Source organism: Homarus americanus, unplaced genomic scaffold (assembly GCF_018991925.1).
Source record: "Homarus americanus isolate GMGI-L3 unplaced genomic scaffold, GMGI_Hamer_2.0 scaffold17436, whole genome shotgun sequence".
Classification (NCBI taxonomy): Eukaryota; Metazoa; Arthropoda; class Malacostraca; order Decapoda; family Nephropidae; genus Homarus; species Homarus americanus.
In genome coordinates, this window is record NW_024756428.1 from 77601 (window position 1) to 103747 (window position 26147).

At 45.8% G+C, this 26147-nt stretch overlaps 1 protein-coding gene across 1 annotated transcript in view; it reads right to left on the reverse strand.

The window, feature by feature from the left end:
* LOC121856786 (monocarboxylate transporter 9-like) overlaps positions 1-26147 on the reverse strand; it is an 89629-nt gene that overhangs the window by 13787 nt on the left and 49695 nt on the right. The window contains exons 3-4 of the mRNA XM_042352483.1: positions 16021-16947; positions 15057-15248 (exon numbers count right to left, since the gene is read on the reverse strand). Of these exons, the coding sequence (XP_042208417.1) occupies positions 15057-15248; positions 16021-16947 (1119 nt within the window). The remainder of the gene's footprint in view (positions 1-15056; positions 15249-16020; positions 16948-26147) is intronic.

Sequence of the window (26147 nt, forward strand, 5' to 3'; positions counted from 1 at the left end):
CCTCGTAGCCCCTCGTAGATGTAAGTCCTCGCAGCCTCACCTAGATGTATGTCTTCGTGACCCCTCCAAGATGTAATGTCCTCGTAGCCTCGCCTAGATGTATGTCTTCGTGGCCCCCCCTAGATGTGATGTCTTCGTGACCAGTCCCAGATGTAATGTCCTCGTAGCCTCACCTAGATGTATGTCTTCGTGACCCCTCCTAGATGTGATGTCTTCGTGACCTCTCCCAGATGTGATGTCTTCGTGACCAGTCCCAGATGTAATGTCCTCGTAGCCTCACCTAGATGTATGTCTTCGTGACCCCTCCCAGATGTAATGTTCTCGTCGCCTCACCTAGATGTATGTCTTCGTGACCCCTCCTAAATGTGATGTCATCGTGGCCCCTCCTAGATGTGATGTCATCGTGAGATCTCACTTGGATTACGTAGTTCAGATCTGGCCACCGTATTACAGAATGGATATAGAATCCCTCGAAAGAATTCCGAGGAGAATGACAAGACTAATCCCGGGCATTAGGAACCTCGAGTACAGAGACAGGTTAAAGCATCTTAATTTGCACTCCCTCGAGAGACGTAGAATGAGGGGCGATATGATAGAGGTGTGTAAATGAAATGCAGGGTTAAACAAAGGTATTCAAACTATGCAACCAGGACCGAACTTGTAGCAATGTATTTAAATTTCTCAAATTTAGATTTAGGCGCGAGATAGGAAAACATTTGTTTGGAAAAATAGTAGTGGATGAGTGGAACATGTTAACTCGAAAACTCTTGATAGATTCCAACATAGGATGGGTGGAAATATGAGCGATAGGGGTTGGGTATAAACTGGACTGCCAGGTAGGAGGCCAATAGGCCCGCTGCAGTTTCCTCCATTCCTAGGTCCTAATGCACATCGTGACGCCTCATACATGTGATGTCCTCGTGACCTCTCTTAGATTTAATGTCCTCGTGATCCATCCTAGATGTGATATCTTCGTGACCCTTCTCAGGATTGATGTCCTCGTGGGGTCCCACCTAAATGTGATGAACCTCGTGGCCCCTCCTGGATGTAATGTCTTCGTGACCCCTACAAGATATGATGTCCTCCTGGCCACTCCAAGATGTGATTATGTGATGTCCTCGTGGCTCCTCCGAGATGTGATGTCGTCGTGACTCAGATGTGATTTCCTCGTGACTCCTTCAGATGTAATGTTCTCTTGGCCCCTACCAGATGTAATGTCCTCGTGACCCCTCCTAGATGTATGTCCTCGTAGCCTCACCTAAATATGATGGCCTCGTGACCCCTCCCAGATGTAATGTCCTCGTGGTCACCCCTAGCTGCGATGTCTTTGTGACCCCTCCCAGATGTATGTCCTCGTAGCCTCACCTAAATATGATGTCTTCGTGACTCCTCCCAGATGTATGTCCTCGTAGCCTCACCTAAATATGATGTCCTCGTGACCCCTCCCAGATGTAATGTCCTCGTAGCCTCACTTAGGTGTGATGTCTTCGTGACTCCTCCTAGATATATGTCCTCGTAGCCTCACCTAGATGTGATGTCCTCGTGACCCCTCCCAGATGTAATGTCCTCGTAGTCCCTCCTAGATGTAATGTCCTCGTGGCCCCTCCTAGATGTAATGTCCTCGTAGCCTCACCTAGATGTATGTCTTCGTGACCCCTCCAAGATGTAATGTCCTCGTAGCCTCGCCTAGATGTATGTCTTCGTGACCCCCCCTAGATGTGATGTCTTCGTGACCCCTCCCAGATGTAATGTCCTCGTAGCCTCACCTAGATGTATGTCTTCGTGACCCCTCCCAGATGTAATGTTCTCGTCGCCTCACCTTGATGTATGTCTTCGTGACCCCTCCTAGATGTGATGTCATCGTGGCCCCTCCTAGGTGTGATGTCATCGTGAGATCTCACTTGGATTACGTAGTTCAGATCTGGCCACCGTATTACAGAATGGATATAGAATCCCTCGAAAGAATTCCGAGGAGAATGACAAGACTAATCCCGGGCATTAGGAACCTCGAGTACAGAGACAGGTTAAAGCATTTAATTTGCACTCCCTCGAGAGATGTAGAATGAGGGGCGATATGATATAGGTGTGTAAATGAAATGCAGGGTTAAACAAAGGTATTCAAACTATGCAACCAGGACCGATCTTGTAGCAATGGATTTAAATTTCTCAAATTTAGATTTAGGCGCGAGATAGGAAAACATTTGTTTGGAAAAATAGTTATGGATGAGTGGAACAAGTTAACTCGAAAACTCTTGATAGATTCCAACATAGGATGGGTGGAAATATGAGCGATAGGGGTTGGGTATAAACAGGACTGCCAGGTAGGAGGCCAATAGGCCCGCTGCAGTTTCCTCCATTCCTAGGTCCTAATGCACATCGTGACGCCGCATACATGTGATGTCCTCGTGACCTCTCTTAGATTTAATGTCCTCGTGATCCATCCTAGATGTGATATCTTCGTGACCCTTCTCAGGATTGATGTCCTCGTGGGGTCCCTCCTAAATGTGATGAACCTCGTGGCCCCTCCTGGATGTAATGTCTTCGTGACCCCTACAAGATATGATGTCCTCCTGGCCACTCCAAGATGTGATTATGTGATGTCCTCGTGGCTCCTCCGAGATGTGATGTCGTCGTGACTCAGATGTGATTTCCTCGTGACTCCTTCAGATATAATGTTCTCGTGGCCCCTCCTAGATGTGATGTCTTAGTGACTCCTCCTAGACGTATGTCCTCGTAGCCTCATGTAGATGTGATGTCCTCGTGACCCCTACCAGATGTAATGTCCTCGTGACCCCTCCTTGATGTATGTCCTCGTAGCCTCACCTAAATATGATGGCCTCGTGACCCCTCCCAGATGTAATGTCCTCGTCGTCACCCCTAGCTGTGATGTCTTTGTGACCCCTCCCAGATGTATGTCCTCGTAGCCTCACCTAAATATGATATCCTCGTAACCCCTCCCAGATGTAATGTCCTCGTGACCCCTCCCAGACGTAATGTCCTCGTGGTCCCTCCTAGATGTAATGTGCTCGTGGCCCCTCGTAGATGTTATGTCCTCGTAGCCCCTCCTAGATGTGATGCCTTTGTGACTCCTCCTAGACGTATGTCCTCGTAGCCTCATCTAGATGTGATGTCCTCGTGACCCCTACCAGATGTAATGTCCTCGCGACCCATCCTAGATGTATGTCATCGTAGCCTCACCTAAATATGATGGCCTCGTGACCCCTCCCAGATGTAATGTCCTCGTAGCCTCACTTAGATGTGATGTTTTCGTGACTACTCCTAGATGTATGTCCTCGTAGCCTCACCTAGATGTGATGTCCTCGTGACCCCTCCCAGATGTAATGTCCTCGTAGTCCCTCCTAGATGTAATGTGCTCGTGGCCCCTCGTAGATGTAATGTCCTCGATAGCCCCTCCTAGATGTGAGGTCCTCGTGACCCCTGCTAGATGTAATGTCCTCGTAGCCTCACATAGATGTATGTCTTCGTGACCTCTCCTAGATGTAATATCTTTGTGACCCCTCCCTGATGTAATGTCCTCGTAGCCTCACCTAGATGTGATGTCTTCGTGACCCCTCCCAGATGAAATGTCCTCGTAGCCTCACCTAGATGTGATGTCTTCGTGACCCGTCCTAGATGTAATGTCCTCGTAGCCTCACCTAGATGTGATGTCTTCGTGACCCCTCCCAGATGTAATGTCCTCGTAACCTCACCTAGATGTGATGTCTTCGTGACCCCTCCCAGATGTAATGTCCTCGTAGCCTCAGCTAGATGTAATGTCCACGCGACCCCTCCTAGATGTATGTCCTCGTAGCCTCATCTAGATGTAATGCCCACGCGACCCCTCCCAGATGTAATATCCTCGTGGTCACCCCTAGCTGTGATGTCTTTGTGACCCCTCCCAGATGTATGTCCTCGTAGCCTCACCTAAATATGATGTCCTCGTGACCCCTCCCAGATGTAATGTCCTCGTAGCCTCACTTAGATGTGATGTTTTCGTGACTCCTCGTAGATGTATGTCCTCGTAGCTTCACCTAAATATGATGTCCTCGTGACCCCTCCCAGATGTAATGTCCTCGTAGCCTCACTTAGATGTGATGTTTTCGTGACTCCTCCTAGATGTATGTCCTCGTAGCCTCACCTAGATGTGATGTCTTCGTGACCCCTCCTAGATGTAATGTCCTCGTAGCCTCACCTAGATGTGATGTCTTCGTGACCCGTCCTAGATGTAATGTCCTCGTAGCCTCACCTAGATGTGATGTCTTCGTGACCCCTCCCAGATGAAATGTCCTCGTAGCCTCACCTAGATGTGATGTCTTCGTGATCCGTCCTAGATGTAATGTCCTCGTAGCCTCATCTAGATGTGATGTCTTCGTGACCCCTCCCAGATGTAATGTCCTCGTAGCCTCACCTAGATGTGATGTCTTCGTGACCCTCCCAGATGTAATGTCCTTGTAGCCTCATCTAGATGTGATGTCTTCGTGACCCCTCCCAGATGTAATGTCCTCGTAGCCTCATCTAGATGTGATGTCTTCGTGACCCCTCCCAGATGTAATGTCCTTGTAGCCTCACCTAGATGTGATGTCTTTGTGACCCCTCCTAGATGTATGTCCTCGTAGCCTCACCTAGATATGATGGCCTCTTGACCCCTCCCAGATGTAACGTCCTCGTGGCCCCTCCTAGATGTGAAGTCTTAGTGACTCCTCCTAGATGTATGTACTCGTAGCCTCATCTAGATGTGATGTCCTCGTGACCCCTACCAGATGTAATTTCTTCGATACCCCTCCTAGATGTATGTCCTCGTCGCCTCACCTAGATATGATGGCCTCGTGACCCCTCCCAGATGTAATGTCCTCGTGGTCCCTCCTAGATGTGATGTCTTTGTGACCCCTCTCAGATGTAATGTCCTCGTAGCCTCTCCTAGATGTATGTCTTCGTGACCCCTCCCAGATGTAATGTCCTCTTAGCCTCATCTAGATGTGATGTCCTCGTGACCCCTCCCAGATGTAATGTCCTCGTAGCCTAACTTAGATGTGATGTCTTCGTGACTCATCCTAGATGTATGTCTTCGTAGCCTTACCTAGAGGTATGTCTTCGTGACCCCTCCAAGATTTAATGTCCTCGTAGCCTCGCCTAGATGTATGTCTTCGTGACCCCTCCTAGATGTGATGTCTTCGTGACCCCTGCCAGATGTAATTTCCTCGTAGCCTCACCTAGATGTGCTGTCTTCGTAACCCCTCCCAGATGTAATGTCCTCGCAACCTCACCTAGATGTATGTCTTCGTGACCCCTCCTAGATGTGATGTCATCGTGACCCCTACCAGATGTAATGTCCTCGTGGTCCCTCCTAGATGTGACATCTTCGTGACCCCTCCCAGATGTAATGTCCTCGTAGCCTCACCTAGATGTTATGACTTCGTGACCCCTCCGAGACGTAATGTCCTCGTAGCCTCACCTAGATGTATGTCTTTGTGACCCCTGCCAGATGTAATGCCCTCGTGACACCTCCCAGATGTAATGTCCTCGTAGCCTCACCGACGGTAGATGTATATCTTTGTGACCGCTCCGAGATGTAATGTCCTCGTAGCCTCACCTAGATGTATGTCTCCATGGCCCCTCCTAGAAGTGATGTCTTTGTAACCTCTCCTAGATGTATGTCTTCGTAGCCTCACCTAGATGTGATGTCTTCGTGACCCCTCCCAGATGTAATGTCCTCGTGACCCCTCCTAGATGTATGTCCTCGTGGCCTCACCTAGATATGATGGTCTCGTGACCCCTATCGGATGTAATGTCCTCGTGGTCCCTCCTAGATGTGATGTCTTTGTGACACCTCCCAGATGTAATGTCCTCGTAGCCTCACCTAGATGTATGTCTTCGTGACCCCTCCCAGATGTAATGTCCTCGTAGCCTCACTTTGATGTGATGTCTTCGTGACCCCTCCAAGATGTATGTCCTCGTAGCCTCACCTAGATGTTATGTCCTCGTGGTCCCTCCTAGATGTAATGTCCTCGTGGTCCCTCCTAGATGTAATGTCCTTGTGGCCCCTCCTGGATGTGATGTCCACGTGGTCCCTCCAGGATGTAATGTCTTCGTGGCCCCTCCCAGATGTAATGTCTTCATAGCCTCACCTAGATGTGATGTCTTTGTGACCCCTCCCAGATGTAATGTCCTCGTAGCCTCACCTAGATGTGATGTCTTTGTAACCCCTCCTAGATGTATGTCCTCGTAGCCTCACCTAGATGTGATGTCCTCGTGGTCCCTCCTAGATGTAATGTCCTTGTGGCCCCTCCTGGATGTGATGTCCACGTGGTCCCTCCAGGATGTAATGTCTTCGTGGCCCCTCCCAGATGTAATGTCTTCATAGCCTCACCTAGATGTGATGTCTTCGTGACCCCTCCCAGATGTAATGTCCTCGTAGCCCCACCTAGATATATGTCTTCGTGACCCCTCCTAGATGTGATGTCTTCGTGACCCCTCCAAGATGTATGCCCTCGTAGCCTCACCTAGATGTGATGTCTTCGTGACCCCTCCCAGATGTAATGTCCTCGTAGCCCCACCTAGATATATGTCTTCGTGACCCCTCCTAGATGTGATGTCTTCGTGACCCCTCCAAGATGTATGCCCTCGTAGCCTCACCTAGATGTATGCCTTTGTGACCCCTCCCAGATGTAATGTCCTCGTAGCCTCGCCTAGATGTATGTCTTCGTGGCCCCTCCTAGATGTGATGTCTTTGTGACCCCTCCCAGATGTAATGTCCTCGTAGCCTCACCGAGATGTATGTCTTCGTAGCCCCTCTTAGATGTGATGTCTTTGTAACCCCTCCTAGATGTATGTCCTCGTAGCCACGCCTAGATATGATGTCCTCGTGACCCCTCCCTGATGTAATGTCCTTGTGGTGCTTCCTAGATGTGATGCCTTTGTGATCCCTCCCAGATGTAATGTCCTCGTAGCCCTACCTAGATATATGTCTTCGTGACCCCTCCTAGATGGTTCACAGATGACCCCGGCCCTGGGTTCACTCCAAGCACAAGTCACCTTTGGCAACAGGTCGTGTCAAGCCTGGATTGATGTGCATAACGGTGTCCCGACTCCTTTGCTGTCCTACAAACATTGTCAAGAGTTGGCCACCATCTCCCAGGACTTCCCCAAACCTATTCTTGAGGTAAAACACGCCAACAGGGTGCAAAAAGGGAGCAGCAACGACCCTGCTGCCGCCCTACCCCTGCCTCTTGCCAGTGACACCTCTCCTTCGGATGCTCGGAAGTACTTCCTGAAGGAATTCAGCGACGTTCTGGTGACCAAGTCCGCTCTGGAATCCAAGCCTCTCAAGAAGATGGCAGGTCCCCCCATGAGGATCCACCTGAGGGACGACGCGAAGCCCTTCGCTATATACACCCCTCGACTGGTTCCCCTGGCCTTCCGCGAGGCGGTCAAAAACGAGCTGGACTCCATGGTCGCCCAAGAAATTATGCACCAACCGGCGATGACCCGTCTCCATGGTGTCACCCTATGGTTGTCGTCGCAAAACCTAGAGGTGGTGTTCGGATCACCACTGATCTCTCCAAGCTCAACAGCCAGGTGTCTCGTCCTGCGCACCCTTCTCCCACGCCCTTTGCAGCTATACGCAGTGTGAACCCGAAGGCGCGCTTCTTCACGACAATGGACGCCCTGTGTGGATACTGGCAGATAGAGCTTGCCGAAGAAGACCGACCACTCACAACTTTCATCACCCCGCATGGACGTTACAGTTATTGCCGTGGCCCCATGGGATTCGCCGCTACAGGAGACGCTTTCTGTCTTCGAGGTGATATGGCTCTACAAGGTCTGGCAAACTGCGTGAAAGTGGTCGACGACATACTCGTGTACGACGAGGATTACATGGATCACCTCTGCCGTATCTACGAGGTACTCAACAGGTGCCGGAAGCACGGCATTACCCTAAATGCCGACAAGTTTGTTCTGGCTAGCTCTTCAGTTGACTTTTGTGGGTACACCCTCTCAGGGAATGGTATCGCAGCTGACCCGGAAAAGGTCCGCGCCATCATGGATTTTCCCACCCCTGCTAACCTTACCGACTTGAGGTCCTTCATCGGTCTCGTCAACCAGTTAGCAGAGTTTTCGTCGGACATCTCCGCAGCTGCTCAACCACTTCGCCCCCTGATGAGCCCCAAGAGCACATTCCTGTGGACCCCCGACCACGACAAGGCCTTCCAGCAAGTGAAACAGGCCCTGTCTCGTCCACCTGTCCTCGCCACGTTTGACCCAGCCTTGCCGACAGTTCTGCAGACAGATGCCTCACGCTTGTATGGCGTGGGATACGCCCTACTGCAGGATCATGGTGGAGGGCAGTTCCGGCTCGTCCAGTGTGGCTCGCGTTTCCTCTCTGACACTGAGACGCGCTACGCCACTATTGAGTTGGAGCTGTTGGCTGTGGTTTGGGTGATGTCCAAGTGCAGGTTTTACCTCATAGGCCTGCAACACTTTCACCTAGTGACCGACCATCGCCCGCTTGTCCCGATCCTCAACCACTACACGCTAGACGCCGTTGAGAACCCTCGCCTCCAGCGTCTGAAAGAGAAGCTCTCGGCGTACATCTTCACAGCAGTGTGGCGTGCTGGTAAGGAGCTCTGCATCCCTGATGCCTTATCCCGCTCTCCTGTCAGCCGCCCTACTCCAGAAGACCATGTGCTCGACGCCGACCTCGCTCTTTCCGTCAGGACTGTGGTCACTCTCCATGCCGTCCAATCCCTTCGTTCGGACCTGTCACCAGATGACGACAAGGCAATGGAGGACCTTCGAACAGCGGCCCGAGATGACCCTTCCTACGTCCGACTTGTCGAGTGTGTGAGGAATGGATTTCCTAGCAACCGCTACGATCTTCACAACACCCTGCTCCCGTATTGGAAACTCCGCGATGAACTCTACTGCGACGGAGACCTTGTTCTGTACGGAGCACGTGTAGTTGTCCCTGCTGCATCACGTCCCCACGCCTTGGCTCGCCTTCACGACAGTCACCGTGGAGCTGAGGCCACCAAACGACGTGCACGACAGACTGTGTTCTGGCCCGGCATCAACTCCGACATCTCCAATGTTGTCCGTGCGTGTGAGCCCTGCCAAGTATTACAACCCAGCCAGCAGCAGGAACCCTTCATGAGTGACGACAACCCCACCCGCCCCTTTGAGTCTGTGTCGGCCGACTTTTTCTGTGTGTCAGGAAAGTCCTTCCTTGTTATCGTCGACCGTCTCTCTGGTTGGCCGGTTGTCATCAAGTGCGGTAATGACACGACGTCTGCCGCCACCATCAGCAAGTTCCGCCACTACTTCCGTGACGTGGGCGTTCCTGTACGCCTGCGAACCGACGGAGGGCCTCAGTTCACAAGCCGGGACTTTGCTGCGTTCCTTGACCGATGGGGAGTCCGGCATGTGTTGTCATCGCCCCATTACCCGCAGTCCAACGGCCACGCTGAGGCTGCTGTCAAATCCCTGAAGCACCTCATCCTTAAGGTGGCCCCTTCTGGGAATATTGACTGCGAGGCCTTCGACCGGGGTCTTCTTGAACTCCGCAACACACCTAGCTACACCGGACGCTCCCCTGCCCAGGTTTTGTATGGACGCCCCCTTCGTTCTTGTGTCCCTGCTCACCCTCAATCCTTCTCCAAGGAGTGGCAGGCCAAGACAGAGGATTGTGATCGCCGAGCCGCCGAACGTTCAGGACTTCGTCGCCCGCTACAACGACCACGCCCGTTCTCTCCCCAGGTTGAGTGTCGGCACCCAAGTCCGTGTTCAGGACCCGACCTCCCTACGTTGGGACAAAGTAGGCGTAGTCATGGGTCTCGGTAGGTCACGGGACTACCAGGTGCGGTTACCCAGTGGTCGTGTGTGGTGGAGGAACCGCCGTTCTCCGCCCCGTAACAATGCCTTCTGCTGACCCCGCCACCAGTGTTGAGTCCCATACCCTTCCCAGTGATGAAGTCCCTCGACGCTCAGAACGGATCCAAAAGAAAAGGTCCGCTCAAGACTTTGCTATGAGCGTATAGGGGGGAGGGAGGTGTATGTATATTATGTATGCTGGATTATATATTATGTATGTATATTATGTATGTGCTCCATTTATGTATTATTTATTCAGCCTAGCTAGCAGCGTGTGGCAATGTTATTACCATATCCCACATGCTTAATTAATGTGCCTGGCGACGTATGGAAGCTGCTAATGTCTCACTTGCCATACGTCGTCTATAGACAGTTGACAGGCAGCCGAGCTGAGGAGAGCACTACTCTCCCTTGTGTACATACTCTTATCCAGTAAACCGAACCTACAAAACTATAGAGGTGTTTGTGTTCTCTCCTGTATATAGAACTTATTATCCAGAACCTAACAATGTCTTCGTGGCCCCTCCCAGATGTAATGACCTCGTGGCCCCTCCCAGATGAAATGTCCTCGTGGCCCCTCCTAGATGTGATATCCTCGTGGCCCCTCCTAGATGTAATGTCATAGTGGCCCCGCCTAGATGAAATGTCCTCGTTGCCCCTCCAAGATGTGATATCCTTGTGGCCCCTCCTAGATGTAATGTCTTCGTAGCCCCTAAGAAATGTAATGTCCTCGTGGCCCCTCCTAGATGTGATGTCCTCGTGGCCCCTCCCAGATGTAATGTCCTCGTGGCCCCTCCCAGATGAAATGTCCTCGTTGCCCCACCTAGATGTGATATCCTTGTGGCCCCTGCTTGATGTAATGTCTTCGTAGTCCCTAAGAAATGTAATGTCCTCGTGGCCCCTCCTAAAGGTGATGTCCTCGTGACCCCTCCTGCATGTGATGTCCTCGTGACCCCTCCTGCATGTGATGTCCTCGTGACCCCTCCTAGATGTGATTTCCTCGTGACTCCTCCTAAAGGTGATGTCCTCGAGACCCCTCCTGGAATTGATGTCCTCGTGACCCCTCCTAGATGTGTTTTCTTCGTGACCCCTCCTAAAGGTGATGTCCTCGTGACCCCTCCTGGATGTGATGTCCTCGTGACTCCTCACTAGATGTGATGTCCTTGTGACCCCTCCTAGATGTGATGTCCGCGTGGCCTTCCTACATGTGATGTCCTCGTGACCCCTCCTAGATGTGATGTCCTTGTGACTCCTCCTGGATGTGATGTCCTCGTGGTCCCTCCTCGATGTAATATCCTCGTGGCCCCTCTTATATGTGATGTCTTCGAGACCCCTCCTACTGTAGATGTATGTCCTCGTAGCCTCACGTAGATGTGATGTCCTCGTGACCCCTCCCAGATTTAATATCCTCGTGGTCCCTCCTAGATGTAATGTCCTCGTGGCTCCTCCTAGATATGATGTCCTCGTGACTCCACCCGGATGTGATGTCCTCGTGGTCCCTCCTGGATGTAATATCTTCGTGGCCCCTCCCAGATGTAATGTCCTCGTAGCCTCACCTAGATGTATGTCTTTGTGACCCCTCCCAGATGTAATGTCCTCGTGACACCTCCCAGATGTAATGTCCTCGTAGCCTCACCTACTGTAGATGTATATCTTTGTGACACCCTCCCAGATGTATTATCTTCGTAGCCTCACCTAGATGTATATCTTCGTGGCCCCTCCTAGATGTGATGTCTTTGTAACCCCTCCTAGATGTATGTCCTCGTAGCTTCACCAAGATGTGATGTCTTCGTGACCCCTCCCAGATGTAATGTCCTCGTGACCCATCCTAGATGTATGTCCTCATAGCCTCACCTAGATATGATGGCCTCGTGACCCCTCCCAGATGTAATGTCCTCGTGGTCCCTCCTAGATGTGATGTCTTTGTGACACCTCCCTGATGTAATGTCCTCGTAGCCTCACCTAGATGTATGTCTTCGTGACCCCTAACAGATGCAATGTCCTCGTAGCCTCATCTAGATGTGATATCCTTGTGACCCGTCCAAGATGTAATGTCCTCGTAGCCTCACTTAGATGTGATGTCTTCGTGACCCCTCCTAGATGTATGTCCTCGTAGCCTCACGTAGATGTGATGTCCTCGTCACCCCTCCCAGATGTAATGTCCTCGTAGCCTCACTTAGATGTGATGTCTTCGTGACCCCTCCCAGATGTAATGTCCTCGTGGCCCCTCCTAGATGTATGTCCTCGTAGCCTCATCTAGATGTGATATCCTTGTGACCCCTCCCAGATGTAATGTCCTCGTAGCCTCACCTAGATGTATGTCTTTGTGACCCACTCCCAGATGTGATTTCCTCGTAGCCTCATCTAGATGTGATGTCTTCGTGGCCCCTCCCAGATGTAATGTCCTCTTAGCCTCACTTCGATGTGATGTCTTTGTAACCACTCCTAGATGTATGTCCTCGTAGCCTCACCTAGATGTTATGTCCTCGTGACCCCTCCCAGATGTTATGTCCTCGTGGTCCCTCCTAGATGTTATGTCCTCGTGGCCCCTCCTACATGTAATGTCCTCGTGACCCCTCCTAGATGATATGTCCTCGTGGCCCCTCCTAGATGTGATGTCCTCGTGACCCCTCCTATATGTAATGTCTTCATAGCCTCACCTAGATGTGATGTCTTCGTGACCCCTCCCAGATGTAATGTCCTCGTAACCTCACCTAGATGTATGTCCTGTGACCCCTCCCAGATGTGATGTCCTTGTAGCCTCACCTAGATGTGATGTCTTCGTGACCCCTCCCAGATGTAATGTCCTCGTAGCCTCACCTAGATGTGATGTCTTCGTGACCCCTCCCAGATGTAATGTACTCGTAGCCTCACCTAGATGTGATGTCTTCGTGACCTCTCCCAGATGTAATGTCCTCGTAGCCTCACCTAGATGTGATGTCTTCGTGACCCCTCCCAGATGTAATGTCCTTGTAGTCATCACCTAGATATATGTCTTCGTGACCCCTCCTAGATGTGATGTTCGTGACCCCCAAGATGTATGTCCTCGTAGCCTCACCTAGATGTATGTCCTTGTGACCCTCCCAGATGTGATGTCCTCAGCCTCACCTAGATGTGATATCTTCGTGACCCCTCCCAGATGTAATGTCCTCGTAGCCTCACCTAGATGTGATGTCTTTGTGACCCCTCCAAGATGTAATGTCCTCGTAGCCTCACCTAGATATATGTCTTCGTGACCCCTCCTACATGTGATGTCTTCGTGAACCCTCCAAGATGTATGTCCTCGTAGCCTCACCTAGATGTATGCCTTCGTGACCCCTCCCAGATGTAATGTCCTCGTAGCCTCACCTGGATGTGATGTCTTCGTGACCCCTCCCAGTTGTGATGTCTTTGTAACCCCTCCTACATGTATGTCCTCGTAACCTCACCTAGATGTGATGTCTTCGTGACCCCTCCCAGATGTAATGTCCTCGTAGCCTCACCGAGATATATGTCTTCGTGACCCCTCCTAGATGTGATGTCTTCGTGAGCCCTCCCAGATGTAATGTACTCGTGGTCCCTCCTAGATGTGATGTTTTTGTGACCCCTCTCAGATGTAATGTCCTCGTAGCCTCACCTAGATGAATGTCTTCGTGGCCCCTCCTAGATGTATGTCCTCGTAGCCACACCTAGATATGATGTCCTCGTGACCCCTCCCAGATGTAATTTTCTCGTAGCCTCACCTAGATGAATGTCTTTGTAACCCCTCCTAGATGTATGTCCTCGTAGCCACACCTAGATATGATGTCCTCGTGACCCCTCCCAGATGTAATTTTCTCGTAGCCTCACCTAGATATATGTCTTCGTGACCCCTCCTAGATGTGATGTCTTCGTGACCCCTCCAAGATGTATGCCCTCGTAGCCTCACCTAGATGTGATGTCCTCGTGACCCCTCCCAGATGTAATGTTCTCGTGGTCCCTCCTCGATGTAATGTCCTCGTGGCCCCTCCTAGATGTCATGTCCTCGTGACTCCTCCTGGATGTGATGTCCTGTTGGTTCCTCCTGGATGTGATGTCTTTGTAACCTCTCGCAGATGTAATGTCCTCGTAGCCTCACCTAGATGTCTTCTTGACCCCTCCCACATGTAATGTCCTCGTAGCCTCACCTAGATGTGATGTCTTCGTGGCCCCTCCTAGATGTAATGTCCTCGTAGCCTCACCTAGATGTGATGTCTTCGTGACCCCTCCCAGATGTAATGTCTTCGTAGCCTCACCTAGTGTAATGTCCTCGTGGTCCCTCTTAGATGTGATGTTTTCGTGGCCTCTCCTAGATGTATGTCCTCGTAGCGTCACCTAGATGTGATGTCTTCGTGACCCCTCCTAGATGTGATGTCCTCGTGACCCCTCCCAGATGTAATGTCCTCGTGGTCCCTACTAGATGTGATGTTTTCGTGGCCCCTCCTAGATTTATGTCTTCGTAGCCCCACCTAGATGTGATGTCCTCCCGACCTCTCCCAGATGTGATGTCCTCGTGACCTCTCCTAGATGTGATGCCCTCGTGACCCCTCGCAGATGTGATGTCCTCGTGACCCCTCCGAGATGTGATTTCCTCGTGACCCTTTCGAGATGTGATGTCCTCGTGGCTGTTTTTATTCAACGTTATAATATAATTTAGAGTATTAACAACACAAATATCATTTTAAGAATAACGGAGAATTTTTATTATGATGTCCCCGGAAGAAATAATTGATGAAAATTGGCGATAAGTTAATTTTCGGTGCTTTATATATATATATATATATATATATATATATATATATATATATATATATATATATATATATATATATATATATATATATATATATATATATATATATATATATATATATATATATATATATATATATATATATATATATATTTTTTTTAATAATTCAGTAACTTCCAACTGTGTTACAGATAAGAGATTGGGGGGGACCAGTGTTTCTGTATCCTGATCATATTATGAAATGGATTACATCTTTATTTAATGTACGTGACAATATTTCGAAGGATTTCAAACTTATTCCAAATTATGACTTCAAAGTCGTAACATAATGAATATTTTCGAACAGATTATGACCAATTCTCTCAGCGCCTCCAAAATAATGAACGAATAACTTTATATAGACAATATCTACATATATATACATATACAAAAAAATTACCTGACAGGGGTCCGAAAATGGGAAAACCGATGCCAGTCAGTAAAGAAGAAACCCCATAAGTTGACGGCAGGTTCTCGATGCCCATAAATTGTATAATGATTAAGGAATTTAGTGTGACTGTAGCTCCTATGCCAACTCCGAAGACGGCCATCGTTACTGCCAGCCAGGTAATGCTCGTCAGGAAGGGAAACACTGAAATAAGATGTCATGGTTATGAAGATATAAACAGTATTAATTTACAGGTGAAATAGCCATTTGTTAATCTTGATTTCATCACAACTTTACCTGCTATATTTGAATTATATACTCTAGAATATCCACCTGAGTGTAGACTCGCAAAAAGAATATTCTTCTCCATAAGCAATAGTTCTAACAATTGATGATACACAATCATAAGTTATTTGCCTCACAAAGAACCTGCACAATACTTACTTCACCCTTCTTCTTCATATCAGTCAGATTGTACATTTTCTCTTCCAACACAATTACGCCAGGCGTGCAAGGAAATTGCAATTAATCATTCTCATTTTTTCGACCACTGACCGCAACATTCCATGTCGTGCCACTCTTATTCTTCATCATCATTCACCTTCTTCATTCCTTGCAACTCTCAGTCATGGATCTCCCTTTCCTCTCAATCTCTTCATTTACTTATTTTTTTTAATATTATTCTTATATTTTTTTCTTATCACACTACTAAACTTTATATTTCCATCTTTCTTATCCCTAGAGCAAATATCGATTACTCTGTCCTTCAGAAGATACATTGTACTGCCCCTAGATAATATGTTTTTTTAAGAAAATAGCATTGATAAAACTACATAAAAGCATCAATAGCCAAATGAATGTACCATCTCCCATGTACTAACATCTGCCATAAACATATATTAAATTAAAACATCAATTGTCCAAAGAAGTTAAATGGTTAAAATGGCAATTAAAAATAAATATAATGTTTTCATACCAAATACTGAAGATCCTAGAAGGACGACGCCAAACATATGGCAGAAGAACTTGTTGAATTTTTTCCAGTCCGATAGAGGAGACACAAGGAGGCGGGTCACCATGTTGCTAACACCCATCAGAGATATGCACCAGACTGAATCTTGTAGGGTGTGACCTGCTGCTTGCATCGCAAAGGGCACCATCATTATGAAGTTCAAGAAACTGCTATACATAAAAAAATTCCCCAAAGAAATAATCTGAGCTCGACGTAGCCGAAGGATAGATATATCAGATTTAGTTGTCTCCACCACACGCACCACCATCATCTTCAGTTTTTTCATCATACTCAAAGATTCATTACTTTCAACACAGTTTCTTTCACGAAAACTAATTGATTCAGTGATGGAGAAAACTGACCCAGCGGAAACGTCACCTGATACCATGGACTTGTACGAACACTCACTATCTCGGCGTCCTTCACCATATACCTGCATGGCTCTCCTTTGAGTTACAACACTTGCCCACTTGGGACCTTCATCCTTGAGAACTACCCCTAACGGGTCCATTAACTCTCCTTGGTTATCAGTGCATTTTGTTTGTTGCATCAGAGGTGTAAGACCTTCCTGTGGTGGGTTTATGTCTCCCTGTGGTGGGTTTATGTCTCCCTGTGGTGGGTTTATGTCTCCCTGTCGAAGCGTCTTCATGTGCCATTTGAGTGGATGGAAGAAGGAAACTGCAACATATCCATTCATCAAGATGGCACCATATATAACAGTGGCGCCTTTGAAACCGTACTCAGCAATTAAGTATTGTACGAGTGGAGTAATTATGATCTGACCCATGCAGATCCCAACTGTTAAAAAAGTGTTTGCTAAGCCTTGTCGTCGGTCAAAATACATAGGAACTATGATAAAGCTTATTCCACCCACCAGCCCACCACCAACACCTGAGAGAGAGAGATAATTAAAGTGTGTTAAGGACATAATAAGAGTTAATCACATAACACAAAAGTTTCTTCTTAGTGGGTACACATCAACATACTCGTACATTGACATATAAAACAGGTGAGAGGTCAACCTTACTACTGGAGCTCTCTTCTATGATTTATGCTTATCATCTGAACATAACAATGCCTTAGTACTGAACACCATTGTAAAGGCCTGGTCTTTGGGATATAAATTCCTTGCCAGCCTAATCAGGATCTTATAAAAAGGAAAGTTAAGAACCATGGGTTTCCAGGGAGTAACAAACAACCGTTAGAGATTAACATCTCTTTACTACGAAATAATCTCAATAATTTAACTCTGACACCACTCACATAGATATTAAATAAACAGCCCTGTAGTGAAACAATTACTTAAAACAAAACAATCACTAAAACAAATAACAGGTATTTCCTACGGCTGCAGATGACTTTTCCTCCTAACCAGCACGGTGGAATGTTCTGGTAACGCTGTGATCCGCTCTCAGGGAGTAAAGTCCAGGGCAGCTTCCTCACTTGGCGGCGGCGTTGGTGGGCGATGTCTTGCTACACAAGAGAGACACCAGGGCACGAACGGTGGAGAGGGTGTGGAGGAAGTGGCGATCACGTGGCAGTAGCTGGAGTAGGTGACCGGAGTTTGACAGCCGGATAGCGAAGGACTGGGGTCAATCAGCCCACGAGCCCCAAGAACCTCAGATGGATGCACAACCAGAGTTGGAATCGAACAGCGGGATGAAGTAATAGGGTGTGTCATAGGAGGGAAGATCAGCTAAAACTAATGGCCCATCACTTTTTTGGTAGATTTTAGTGTATATAAACAGAAAATAATTTCAGTTTCAATATTTTGCAACCTTTTGCTAGGTAAATTTTAGCGTGAAATTTATCGAAAATCTAACGTACAGCTGCATTAGTGCATTACAATTAAATAGTGAACATTGCTTTCTGACTTTATTCTTTAACAACCCAACTAACAATATTTTTTTCTGTTTCAGATTCTGATGCATTTATAAGTTGATAATATTTACGACGAACCAAAAATCCAGCCATCTCAGTCACTATCTTGGGTCTGGGAGAGAGCTCCTGAAGTCGGAGTTGCCTACATTGAGAGATGCTTTGAGATACGGTGTTTTAATCAGGCAAATCAGTGAAAAGAACCAAAGAACTTACACAAACAAAGACATTGCCAGTGATATGACCAAAGCTGTCTTGGCACAGTACACTCTGGCTAACGCTCAGTTCAAGCCTCCAATCATAACAAGTCAGAAGAAGATTAGTGAGAGACTGCTAGCCAGTTGGGAAAAGGCAAGAGATATCTCTCTTGGGAGAGGAAAACTTGCAGTTAAGGACAGCTTTGCCAAGCAACTGGACCAGTTATTTGACATAATTACTTGCAAGTGCCCAATTGTTCTCTGTCCTGAGTTTGGATGCGATCGTGACTGTAAATCCGAGGCCCACATCTCCTGTATTTGCAAGCGTGAACTGAAGATTCCTGTGATCGAACTGGCATTTGTCAAAGCACAGAGAGAGAAGACTGGCAGTATAGGGGCTCTCATGATTTCTAGCCAAGATATTCCGGAGTCCAAGAGACAGGAGGCTGCCACAGAGAGACAGAAGAGGAGAAGAGTTGCCGAGGAAAAGAGACTTGAGAAGGCCCAGGGTGAGGTAAAAAAGGCCGATGATTGGAGTCAAGCTGATTCAGAGTTTAATGACTTCCCCATGGCTGATCCGAGTGCTGACCAGGAGAATGGTGACTTTGTCCCTAACCCAGAAAATAATGATCCCAAACCTTCCAGGCATAAGATTCGAAATAGGAAAGATATCCCGAGCATAGCTCTGGCCAGCATGCGACACCACACTGGTCTCAGAGAAACTGCAGAGATAGCAACAGCTGCCTGGATTGACGGTGGTTTGATAACACCTGATGATGTTCACCTGGTGATAGATCATAACAAAGTAAGGAGAGCTCAGGAGAAACTTGTCAGTAACCTAGAAGAGGAGTTTGATAAGGGGATAAGAGAAAATGGAATCAATTGTTTGTTCTTTGATGGGAGAAGGGATGACACTAAAGTGTTCATGAAAGTTGGAGATTCTGACAAGTTGTTCCCTGCCATGGTGAAGGAGGAACACTACTCCTGCTGCAGTGAACCAGGAGGGAAGTATTTGTGGCATTTCACTCCAGAGAAAGATGACATCAGGAAACCAGCTGAGATAGTGGCAGATAACATTGTGAACTGGCTCAGAGAGAGGAACGTAGACCAGACCCTGCAGGCCATTGGAGGGGACAGCACCAACACGAACACAGGGTGGCAAGGGGGGTCATACAGTGGATAGAGCGGAAGATTGGGAGGAAGCTGGTCTGGATTGTTTGTGACCTCCACACCAACGAGTTGCCACTCAGACATCTGATCCAGGAGCTGGATGGCAAGACTCTTTCAAACAACAGATGGTCTGGTCCTCTTGGCAAGATGCTGGACTCTGCCACTGAGTTAGAAATAAATCCGAGCTTTGAAAAAATCACAGTTGGCCCTCCACTCGTTGAGCTTGCACATACTGTCATTGACGACCTGAGTACTGACCAGTACTATGGTTACATGATTTGCAGTGCCATCAAAACTGGGGTCATGCCTGATAGACTTACTTACCTGCAGATAGGTCCAGTCTCACATTCTAGGTGGCTCACAACGGCTCTCAGGTTCTGCAGAATTTGGGTCGCTCATCATAAACTGAAAAGGAACCAGCTTCACAACCTGAGACTTATTGTCCAATTCATCGTGAGTGTCTACTTGTCAAATTGGTTCAACACCAAGGTCAAGTCATCGTTCTCCGAAGGTCCGAGGCATGTTCTCTTCCAGCTTGAGCTCCTGAGGAGTCAGCCAAGGAAGGTTGTTCAGATTGTGGAGCAGACTGTGAGGAGATCTTCCTGGTATGCTCATCCCGAGGCAGTTCTGCAGACAATGATCGGCAGTAAGGATGAGGAGGAGAGAAGAGTGGCAGTCAAAAAGATCTTGGATATGAGACTTATGAGAGGATCTGGGCATGACGAATCAGTTGGTGACGATTCCTTCAGGGTCAGGAAGACTCCTGAAGTCAATCTAGGTGCCAAGACCCTCACTGATCTCATAGATCTGGATAACATCCAGGCTGGCAGTGAGCCCCCTCTTACCTGCAGCCTCACCAATGTTCAAGTCAGAACTTTCCTGGACAACCCCATGCATGTCCCTGCCTGGCCCTCGCACACCCAGAGTATAGAGCGTTGTGTACAGCAAGTGAGCGAGGCCAGCAGTCACATGTACAGCCAGGAGAGGAGGGAAGGCTACATCCGAGCTCAGGTGGTCAGCAGGGAGGTGATGAGTAGAAACAGAAGCAAGAAAGACATGTTCTCTATGGTGTGCAGCAACACCGGGTCGTAGTAGTAAAACCGGTTTTTGTATTTGATGATTTTGTTTTCTAAAGGAATATTAAATTTAATAAATGTGTCAAGATCATTCGTTTCACTATTCTGGATCATTTTCATCCTAATAAATTAACCTGATACATTTACTTTACTTTAACTAAGCTATTTAGTGGTGTTGGTAAAAGGGTGGGAATACTGAATTTTCACAAGATTTCAAGTTAAAATTTACCTAGCAAAAAATGACAACTTTTCAAATCTGAAGATATCACATGATTCTGCACATAGAACTACATCATTAATACCATGGGCCGATTTTTCAAACTCAAAAAAAAAAATTCGCCTCCGTATGACACACCCTAATGAAGTAACAGCTGTGGTGAAGGCTGGATCGTGTCTGGCGTGCCATGTGACAGCAGCGACCTTCTCACCTCCGTTTCCTCCCCCTAGTGGGGCCGCGAACAAGCAAACGAGCGGCGGACAACCTACCCGCTCGTAGGTAGGTAGCTACTGAACATAACATCCTCCCTATGTAAGTGAGGATACCTTATAATGTTGCAAAAATTTGCAGAGAGTTATAAAGTTTCTGTGGGACATTTTCTAGTTAAGGGAAGTACAGTAAGATGAGAAGTTTAAATAGCATACAATAAAATTGTTACCATACAGTATATAGTTTCCTCTTTATTCAAGACATCTTCAGAGGCAACTGGATTACATGGACAGAGAGAGGCATAAATATACAGGTTTTTTTTTTTTTCTCTCACTGTTTTGGTCATACTGCAAACATAGTATTTTTTTTTTTACCTTTGATGTTAATAATTCATATAAATTATTTTTGTTTTAACATTTGATAGCATAAATTAATTGTGATTTTATCATTTCATCAAAAAAAAATGTATTTACCATGTCACTTTCTAAGGTGACGTCAAGTAGTTTATAAAGATGTCACATCATTAAGAATAAAAACAAAGTGACATCAAGTAGTTTATGAGGATGTCACAGCAGTAAGAATAAATAGACAAATGAAGAGACTTTTTAGATGACCTTAATTCAAGCCGCCCTGCAATATAGCGAGACGGGGCTTCCAAGACAAAAACAATTGTAAGCTCTAGTTGCATTTTCGAGCGACAAACGATATTATATGACCGCCAAAGATGCACAAGAAGTTTCTGCGGTGTCGATATTTCTCCAAGACGGTGGAAAATAGTTCTTGATGTTTGGTCTGTGAGTTCGTGAGGAGGGGTAGGGAGGTATGTGGTGGGGGGAGGTGTAGGGATGTGTCGGGAGGTGTGGGGGTGTGTCGGGAGGTGTTGGGATGTGTAGAGAGATGAGTGTGGTATGGTGTGGGGGTGTAATGTGGTGTGGGGTGTGTGTAGGGAAGTGTGGAGTGGTGTATGGAAGTGTGGTGAGATGCAGAAATGTGTTAGAAAAGTGTGGAAAGATGTAGGGATGTGTGTATAGGGTAGGGATGTGTGTGGAATTTTAGGGTGATGTACCAATGCATAGTCAGGTGTGAGAGAAGAGATGGAGCAACGTCACAAGTGGAGTTCCCCAAGGCTCAGTACTTGGACCATTATTATTTATTATATACATAAACGACATAGATATCGGCATGGACAGCAACAAAAGTAAATTTGCTGATGACACTAAAATAGGACTTGTTATTAAATCTGACGAGGACTCTGCAAAACTACAGGAAGATCTAAACAAATTTTTCGAATGGTCTGAAAAATGGCAGATGAAATTCAACGTGGACAAATGTAAAGTACTCAGTATAGGAGATGAAAACAGGGAAACCAGATACCAGATGAACAACGATGCCATAGAGAAATCCGACTGCGAGAGAGATTTAGGAGTAATGATAAGCAGGAACCTTAAGCCAAGTAAACAATGTGTTTTTGCTCGTAACAAGGCTAATAAAGTACTTGGGTTCATACAAAGGAGTGCAAGTTACAGGACTAGCGAGGTCATCCTAAAACTGTATCTTGCGCTTGTGGGACCACACCTGGATTACGCAGTTCAGTTCTGGTCACCGTATTACAGAATGGATATAGAATCATTGGAAAGAATTCAGAGGAGAATGACAAGACTAATCCCGGGCATTAGGAGCCTTGAGTATAGAGACAGGTTAAAGCATCTTAATTTGCACTCCCTCGAGAGACGTAGAGCGAGGGGCGACCTGATAGAGGTGTATAAGTGGAAGTCAGGGCTAAACAAATGGGACATTACAAAGGTGCTCAAACTATCCAACCAGGAGTGAACTCGTAACAATGGTTTTAAATTAAACAAATTTAGATTTAGGCGTGAAATAGGTAAACACTGGTTTGGAAACAGAGTAGTGGATGAATGGAACAAGTTACCAAATATCATCATTAACTCGAATACGCTGAATAGCTTCAAACATAGGTTGGATGCTTATATGAGCAATAGGGGTTGGGTGTAAACGGGACGCCCCAGTACGGGCCAATAGGCCCGCTGCAGTTTCCTCCATTCTTATGTTCTTATGTTCTTATTAAACATGAGGTCAGATCATAATGACGTCATCCACTAATCCCCACACCAACACTAACACACAGGTAGAGAAAGGGGGTCAGGTCATGTAAGGGCAAAAATAAGGGACCCACTGAGTAACTATCCTACATCTAGCTCCAAGGTTTTCAAAGCATTTTTAAACTTGGGCCACTGACAAATAAATTTATGTAACATAATATCAGTTTTGAACTGACCATCACTAAGGTTAATTGATTTTTATTCCTTAATCAAACTAGCTTCAACCAGAAGTCTTTCTGTGACACAAGATGATTTGAATACTTCTGTATATATTTATATATATATATATATATATATATATATATATATATATATATATATATATATATATATATATATATATATATATATATATATATATATATATACATATATATATATATATATATATATATATATATATATATATATATATATATAATAGTATATATATATATATATATATATATATATATATATATATATATATACTGAAAGATGAAATTAACGAAGTTTTGGGAACTTGTGTTTCTCCTTGTGTTATCAGCATATATATATATATATATATATATATATATATATATATATTATATATTTATATATATATATATATATATACAGTATATATATTATATATTATATATATTATATATATATATATATATATATATATATATATATATATATATACAGTATATATTATATATATATATATATATATATATATATATATATATATATAAAACAATGAAGTGTGTCTGTATATATATATATATAAAATAAATGAAGTGTGTCTGTGTGTGTATGTGTGTCTCTAATGAGAATCTCGGAACCACTTTACTGATTCAGTGATGATGGATGGTGTTATATGTAGTGATGATGGATGGTGTTATATGTAGTGATGATGAATGATGTTATTGTAGTGATGATGGATGTTGTTATATGTAGTGATGATGGTGTTATATGGTGTGATGATTAGACAATAAAATAATAACAGTTTAATGCTAAAAAAATCTATATATACTTGCTGCTAATGCAAAACCCAAACATGTGGGTCTACCCTAATGCACTACACTGGAGACAATGTGAGCCTTCCGAGGGTGGCGTCCTACCAGTGTATGGCGGCATTACAATGTATCATTGCTGGAGACTTTCGCCAGACCCTACCTGTCATTTATAGAAGCACCCACCTCATGAACTGAATGTGTGCCTCAAGGCATCATAACTTGGAGAAGTGTTCAGACACTCACCCTACCCACAAACAACAAGAGAGTACATCTTACAAGGAGATCAGGATGCCGATTGGTCGGTAAATCTTTCTACTGCAGAGTGGAATGGAACTTCCCTGTTGATTCAGAAAGACAGATAATATCATTCTCAAGGATGTGGAAATGTTGTAAAGTCCTCAATTGAACTCTCACTAATATGGTCTACTCCAAACATTATCCACCACTACAAGGAACACAAGTGGCTGTGTGAACGCGCAATTCTGGCACTGGAAGAATGAAAACAGTGGCTGAAATCAACATGACTCTCTATCAGACAGCTTCCAGGCAGTGAGACCTCATTCAAGTCTGTTAATACAGTAATCGACTAGGAATTAAGCAGTCCAGTACCCTGCAGAATTCCTTAAATTCCTGGAGCCCGGTTGAATGCCTCCTCACCACCTCACTCTCAAGATTGGAACTCCTATAATGCCTTGAAGAAATCTTTAACCATCAACTCTTAATGGCACAAGACTGGTGGTAAGAATATGATGCCATGTACTGGAAGCCACAACATTGACAGGTGAAAAGCTAAAGGAGGACGTGGGCTTATAACAGGATACTCTCTTATCACCACTGACTCCACATTTGAGTTCATGACTTCAGTTCCCGGTTAAAGTGAGCTTTGCCATGTCCATCTACAAAAACCAGGGACAGAGTCTAAAGATGGTTGGTCTAACCCTGGTGTTTCTTTTGCTTCTCTCATGGACAGTTCTATGTTGGATGCTCCAGAGTAAGAACTGGCAAAAATCTGTACATACTTGCTCCTAATGGCAAAACCAAAAATGTGGTCTACCCTAATGCACTACAGTGAGACAATGTGGAGCCTCCCGGAGGGTGGCGTCCTACCGTGTGTGTTTGTGTGTTTGTGTGTGTGTGTGTGTGTGTGTCCGCACGAGAATCTCGGAAACTACTTTACCGATCTGTAGTGATGATGGATGGTGTTATATGTAGTGATGATGGATGGTGTTATATGTAGTGATGATGGATGATGTTATATGTAGTGATGATGGATGTTGTTATAGGTAGTGATGTTGGGTGGTGCTATATGTAGTGATGATGGATGGTGTTATATGTAGTGATAATGGACGGTGTTATATGTACTGATGATGGATGATGTTATATGTAGTGATGATGGGTGGTGTTATATGTAGTGGTGATGATGGATGATGTTATATATAGAATATGAAAAGTATCTCTCTGTTGTCATTGGCAACATGGATAAGAAATGTGAATACTGCGGTGCAAAGAAGTACACAGGAGAATCTGCTGGACTGTGCTGCTCTCATGGGAAAGAACGACTGCCAAATTTGGAAAAACCACCACAACCATTGAAGACTCTCATGCTGGGAACAACACCAGAGTCAAAACACTTCTTGGAAAATATACGGAAGAACAATTCATGCTTCCAGATGACATCCTTTGGAGCTACCAGAGTAGTTCGTGAGCACGGATATATCCCCACATTCAAACTCCAGGGTCAATTCTATCACAAAGCAGGATCCCTCTTACCACTGGAAGATGAGCAGGCAAAGTTCCTCGAAATCTACTTCATGGGAGATCATGAAAAGCAGACTACTATCAGGTGTGGCAACATTCAAGATGTTAGACATGACATTGTCCTATCAATCCAAGAAATGTTGCATGAGCGCAACACGTATGTATAGTCATTTAAAAATGCCCTGGAAAACATGCCTTCTGACGAGTACAAAGTCAGGATCAAAGCAGACACCTTAATGCACTACAGTGAGATAATGTGGAGCCTCCCGGAGGGTGGCGTCCTACCGTGGCCTAGCGAAAGAGCCGCCCGGAGGGCGACGATTCTATATATATATATATATATATATATATATATATATATATATATATATATATATATATATATATATATATATATATATATATATATATATATATATATATATGTATGTATATATATATATATATATATATATATATATATATATATATATATATAT